The sequence below is a fragment of the Myotis nattereri genome, assembly GCF_964212035.1.
Source record: "Myotis nattereri genome assembly, chromosome: 2".
In the NCBI taxonomy this organism is placed as follows: Eukaryota; Metazoa; Chordata; class Mammalia; order Chiroptera; family Vespertilionidae; genus Myotis; species Myotis nattereri.
In genome coordinates, this window is record NC_138076.1 from 110,520,547 (window position 1) to 110,526,546 (window position 6,000).

Below are 6,000 nucleotides of genomic sequence, written 5' to 3' on the forward strand. Positions count from 1 at the left end.
CAACCCGAGTATGTGCCCTGATAGGGAATCGAACCGTGTCCTCTTGGTTCATAGGTCGACGATCAACCACTGAGGCATGCTAGCTGGGCCAGGCATGAACTTCTTATCCCTTAATGATTTTCACCCATCCTCCCAAGTCCCCCTACCATCTGGCAACCATCAGTTTGTTCTCTGTATCTGTGAGTTTGTTTTTATTTTCCTTGCTTATTTTGTTTTATAGATTCCACATGTAAGTGAAATCATATAGCATTTATCTTTCTCTGTCTGACTTATTTCACTTAGCATAATAACCTCTAGATCAGGGGTGGGCAACCTTTTTGAGAGTGTGTGCCAAAACCAGCAAAATCTCTGACTCAAAATTCTTCTGCGTGCCAACCCTAATGTTTTGAGAACATGTTATGCCTACTTGATATCTCTTAAGGTGTACGTATGTGAAGAACCCTGAAGAAATAGTAAAATTAATTCAAGCGACAAAAATACAGTATATGATGATGAAAAATACATTTATTTTTTAATGTATACATGTACACTGATAGTCCGACAGAAAACTTTATGACTCCGTTTGATATTATCAGTGGGACTTTTGCTGCTGCATCACTGATGACAGAGATTTTACATCAGGTTTATATTTCATGACCTTCTGAGATATGCACGAGCTACTACTTTCATCCGTCAGGCTACTCCTATTACAAGACTTAACAAAATTCATCACTGAGAACAAAGATTCACAAGCGTATGTGGATGAAACCAAAACACTGGTCGGATCTAGGAAGGCAGGGAGAGTTAAGGCAAAGGCATAGAAATTGCTCTTCCCCTCTCTCATCAATCCATGTCTATGGTCTTTAAGATAACTTGTTATGTAAAATTATTTATTTATCTAAGATGCACCTACACTGAATTTATCTGAAAAATAAAAAAGTCGATATTAAGAAAAAAATTGTAAATGGAAGATTATAAGAGAGGGTTTCGCGTGCCAGCAAAAGTTACTGGCGTGCCATGTTTGGCACGCATGCCAGGGGTGGCCCACCCCTGCTCTAGATCCATCCACATTGTCTCAAATGGTAAGATTTCATTCTTTTTTATGGTTGAGTAGTATTCTATTGTGTATACACACACACACACACACACACACACATACCATCTCTTCTTTATCCATTTGTCATTGATGGGCACTTAGGTTGCTTCCATACTTGACTATTTTAATAATACTTCAATGAACATAAGAATGTTTTTTTGAATTAGTGTTTTGATTTCTCCAGATAAATACCCAGAAGTGGAATTGCTGGGTCATATGGTAGTTCCCTTTTTAATTTTTTGAGGAGCCTCTGTACTGATTTCCAGAGTGACTGCACCAATTTACAGTCCCACCAATAGTGCACAAGGGTTCCTTTCTCTCCAAGTCCTTGCCAACACATGTTTGTTGATTTATTGATAACCATTCTGACAGGTGTGGTTTTAATTTGCATTTCACTAATGTTGAACAGTGATGTTGAACAGCTTTTCATATGTCTGTTGGTCATCTGTATGTCTTCTCTGGAGAAATGTCTATTCAGGTCCTCTGTCCATTTTTTAATTTGATTGTTTTTTGGTGTTAAGTTGTATGAGTTCTTTATATATTTGGATACTAACCTCTTATTAGATGTATCACTGGCAAATATATTCTTTTATTCAGTAGGTTGTCTTTTTGTTTTATTGATGGTTTCTTCTGTTGTGCAAAAATGTTTTAGTTTGATGTAGTCCCATTCATTTCTTTTTTTCTTTTCTTTTTTCCTTGTTGTCTTTTCTCTTCTTTCCCTGTTCCCAGGCCATGTGTGTGAAAGTCCCAGATGATCCTGAGCACTTAGCTGCCAGAAGGCAGTGGAGGGACCAATGCCTCATGAGACTTGCCAAACTGAAAAGTCAGATGCCCTCCCAGTGAAGGTTTTTCTTGGTGTGTTTTTTTAAGATTTTAAAATTGATTTTTAGAAAGAGAGGAAGGTAGAGGGATATAGAAAGAGAAACATCCATGTGAGAGCAAAACATCAATCAGCTGCCTCTTGCACATCCCCTACCGGGGATCAAGCCCACAACTCAGACATGTTCCCTGACTGGGAATTGAACCAGCAACCTTTCGGTGCATGATATGATGCCCAGCTAACAGAGCCACACTGGCCAGGGCCCATGAAGTTTTTTATAATGCCGTCACTCCCCTCACTGAAAGTCCTAGTTGGTGGAATTATAAAGACTTAATCATATTGTTTGAAACAGTAGCAACTACAGAGGTACCATACTTAGCATGCAAGCCCTGGGCCTGGTCTCTGTTAGCAGTAATCTAGTCATTTCCGATGTGGGCGTCCAAGCAGCACTTGGGTTCTGAGGGCTGTCGATTTCCTGCCACCTGGGCAAGGCAGTCATCTCAAGATTTTCACTTTTTAGTTTTAAGTGTGATTATGCATCCTACATTTTATAGCCAATGATTATAGTTTCAAGTCATTTTAATCTGTAGCAAAAATTTTTGTAATTATTTCTAATCGCTTTCTGAGTACTCTGTGGCCCTTCATTTTTGAGACAACTAACTACCTTCATTTTGCCAATGATTATTCTGAATAAAAGTTTTTGATTCCATATAGGTGTCTTTTCTTCTGATCTTTCTGAGAAAGACAGTGTTTGATCCTGTGATTGACATGTTTTAGAGTGACCATGATGAATAAGAGGCAAATACTTCATTCTGAGTTCTTTGTCTTTTAGTCAGTAAAAATTCACCTATTTGGACCAGTGTTTCCAAAACATGTTCCACAGTGCCCTGTGGCTCTGTAGTTATCTGTATTTGGGAAACTCCATGGACTGCCTGCCCTTGGACACTCACATCTATAGGAAATTAGGGACTCCGAGTTCTATAGTAAAGATACCTGTTTAACTTCACCCAGCATCCCATTATCTTCATTGACTTGGAGTCTGTTCCTAGCACTAGCTCTCCAAATACTCTGGGAAACAGCACAAAAATTCCTCCAGCCCATAGGGCCAGCACATCGTAATAACTTTGATCACTGGATGCCTCTGTGGGGCCCCTGACAGTTCCCAGCCCAAATGATCCTGTACATTTCGATGACCAGCTTCCCAGCTTCACCCAATAGGAGATGCGTCCCTTGGAGCCAAGGCTGTGGTGGTGCTGGAACCAGCGTCCCCGATTGGGAACCATGTGGAAGTGATATTTCCAGCTAAGTGTACATATCACTCACCCATCACATGCATTTACTTACTTAATTTTATTTTATTTGTATAAAAATTAATTACAGTTGACATATAGTATTATTAATTTCAGGTGTACAGCATAGTGATTAGACACTTATATAACTTTTGAAGCAGTCAGTCCTTCTGATAAGTCTAGTACCCACCTGGCACCATACATAGTTATTACAATATTATTGACTGTATTCCCTCTGCTGTATTTTACATCCCTGTAACTATTTTTATAATTGGCAACTTGTACTTCTTATTAATCCCTTCCCCTTTTCACCCATTCTCCCCCCACACACGTTTATTTATGCAACAACATCCACTGAGCAGCTGTGATGTACCAGGCATCTCACACATGGTCATTGCCTTTCAGAAGTTTACTGTAAGAAAACCAAATGTTACAGTAAAATAGGACAGTGCTCCAGAGGGTCATATACAAAGGAAATCACAACTGCCTGCCCCTGGGTGTGCCCTGGAAGGCCCCAGTGGGCAACTTTAGAGTTGGGTCTAAGTAACGAGACAGCCTTCCTGGCTGAGGAAGCAGAGCAGGAAAGAGTGCCGGGCACCCTGGAAAAGGGGAGTGGTTCTCTGGGGCCTGAAAAAGGGAAGGCTGGAGCGGGGCCAGACCCAGATAATGGTGAAGAGCCCTGGGGGCCACCTTAATAGTCAGACCTTATGTAAAGCAATGGAGATTCTAAATGGAGTGGAGTGGTCATCAGATTTCAGAAAGTTCCTTATGACAATGGAAGGGACTGATCTGGAGGCAGAGCCCGTTATGGTCCACATGGGGGCTGGTAGGTGAGTGTGGAAATCATCCAGGTGGTAGGATCGAGTCATCGGGTGACCTGGGAAAGTGACATCGGAGCCTAGAGTATCGGCTCCAGCAACCGTGCAGAGTCTATGCCCGTTACAAGATGAGGACGTTAGGAGGGGGGCTAATGTGAGTGTCCCAGATACTAAACTTCCCAGAAGGGATAGTGTGGCAAGTCACAAAGGAGGATGTCAGCCCTGAAAGGATTTATCTGATTAAGTTGTAGATTCTCCCTAAACCCTGACTCAGTCCTTCCCTCTGTGATCTGTTGAGGGGCCATGTGTCTGGGCCACAGGCAAGCCCTTGCTTTTCCCAATAGCTTCTGGTTCCTGCTCCTCTCCCTTCAACATACTTGATTTCTCAAAGTCTCTGTACTATGCTCAGTGCTTTTAGGAGCATGTGAAGGCTACCCACAGCCCCTGGACCGAGGTTTGGGATCACTGATATGCAGATGAACTAGCCAGGAGACATGGGGTGTTGGCGGGTGTCACACAGACTTGACCTGGTGGCTTGACAGCATTGATGAGCCACTTGGGGTTCCAGAAGGAGTGGCCAAATGAGGCTATCAGGTCTAATGCTCAGGCCAGTAGGAGAGCAAGGCAGACACATCCTGGTGTCCCCTATGGTGGTATGCACTGGGAAGACAGAGTATGAACATTCATTTATATGTTTACATTCTGTTTCCCTACTTTTGCTGTAAAGTATTTTTGTGTAGGCATCGGGTCTGTTCTGAGATACATCCATTGAAGTGCTTCTCAGTTTTGCTTGCAGCCATCACAATGTGTAATGCGGCAGTTACTAAAAGGATTAGGCTGAGAGAATGCCAGAGAGCCAGTGATTTGATTTTCATCTAAGGGCTGAAAAAATTGGACTTTCCAAGCAAGAACAGCAGAGAGCATACTTGTGGCTCTGGGCAGGAGGACAGTTATGGAAATTGCTGGATAGAGTGAAGAGTGGGTCCAACAGGGAGCTAAAGGGAGGGCTAGGTATGTGAGCATGACTTCCCACAGGCCCCACGAAATCCAGTCTTAGAGATAAATTGCAAGACAAAGGAGGCCCTTCTGCTCTTCAGTTTGTCATCCCTGGGGCCTCCTTGCTTCGATGAGTTTAGCAACTGTGTAAGGTCATGTACCAGTTTTCCCATTAATGTCCTTTTTCTGTCACAGGATCCCATCCAAGACACCACACTGCATTACATTACCAAATCTCCTCCTCTCTGGCCTGTGACAGCTTCTTAGTCTTGCTTTGTTTTTCATGACCCTTAGAGTTGCAGGAGTCCCAGCCAGGTAGCTTGTAGAATATTGCCAGTGTGGGATTGTTTGGTGTTTCCTTATGGTTAGTTACACTGGGATTACGTTTTGGAAAGAATACCCCAGAAATGAAGTGACTTCTCATTCCATCCTATGAGGGGCTACGTGACTTAGCTGGGGCTGTGAGAAGGACCAAGCCCAGTTGAATGTCGCACTGACTGGTTCCTGAGTCCTTTTCTCAGAACTTAAAAGCTATCTATCTCCACCCCCTGTGTAATGCACACACAGTTTCTCTCACATTGGTCTCTGCTTCCAAATGTCTTCCCCAAAGCGCTGGTCCACATCCATATGTACAGGACCCCTGGTTTCCCTTTCTGCATGCTTCAGCTTAGCCTCTTAGTGCTCCTTCAGTACTGGAGGTGGTGCCAGCTCCAAAAGAACAGATTGTATATTGTTTCTGTGGGAGTCACAGAAAGATGTCCAAGATGGGGTTAGGGGTGGGGTCCCTGTTGTTCATGTCTGCTTCTTGCTTGGTTTGGAGGTGCATGTGTAGCTGATGAAGTACAAGGTGCTTTTCACAGGCTAATCAAGCATGCAAGACTGAAATAAAAAACAAAATGGCAGTTTTATTCATTTTCAATTGACCCATCAATCAAACATTTACGGAGCATCTACTGTGTGCTGGGCACTGTTCCAAGTGCTGGGGAGACACTAATAAACAGG

At 42.9% G+C, this 6,000-nt stretch overlaps 1 protein-coding gene across 5 annotated transcripts in view; it reads left to right on the forward strand.

The window, feature by feature from the left end:
- CRYL1 (crystallin lambda 1) overlaps window positions 1-2,604 on the forward strand; it is a 168,186-nt gene extending 165,582 nt beyond the window's left edge. For 4 of the 5 annotated variants that reach the window (XM_081083559.1, XM_081083562.1, XM_081083560.1 and 1 more), the window contains one exon: window positions 1,805-2,604. In XM_081083559.1, coding sequence (XP_080939685.1) covers window positions 1,805-1,918 — 114 coding nt within the window. In that variant the 3' untranslated portion in view covers window positions 1,919-2,604. Of the gene's footprint in view, window positions 1-54; window positions 180-1,804 lie in introns of all 5 variants that reach the window. The other variant, XR_013995544.1, reaches the window with a different exon arrangement.
- The last annotated feature ends 3,396 nt before the right edge of the window (window positions 2,605-6,000 follow it).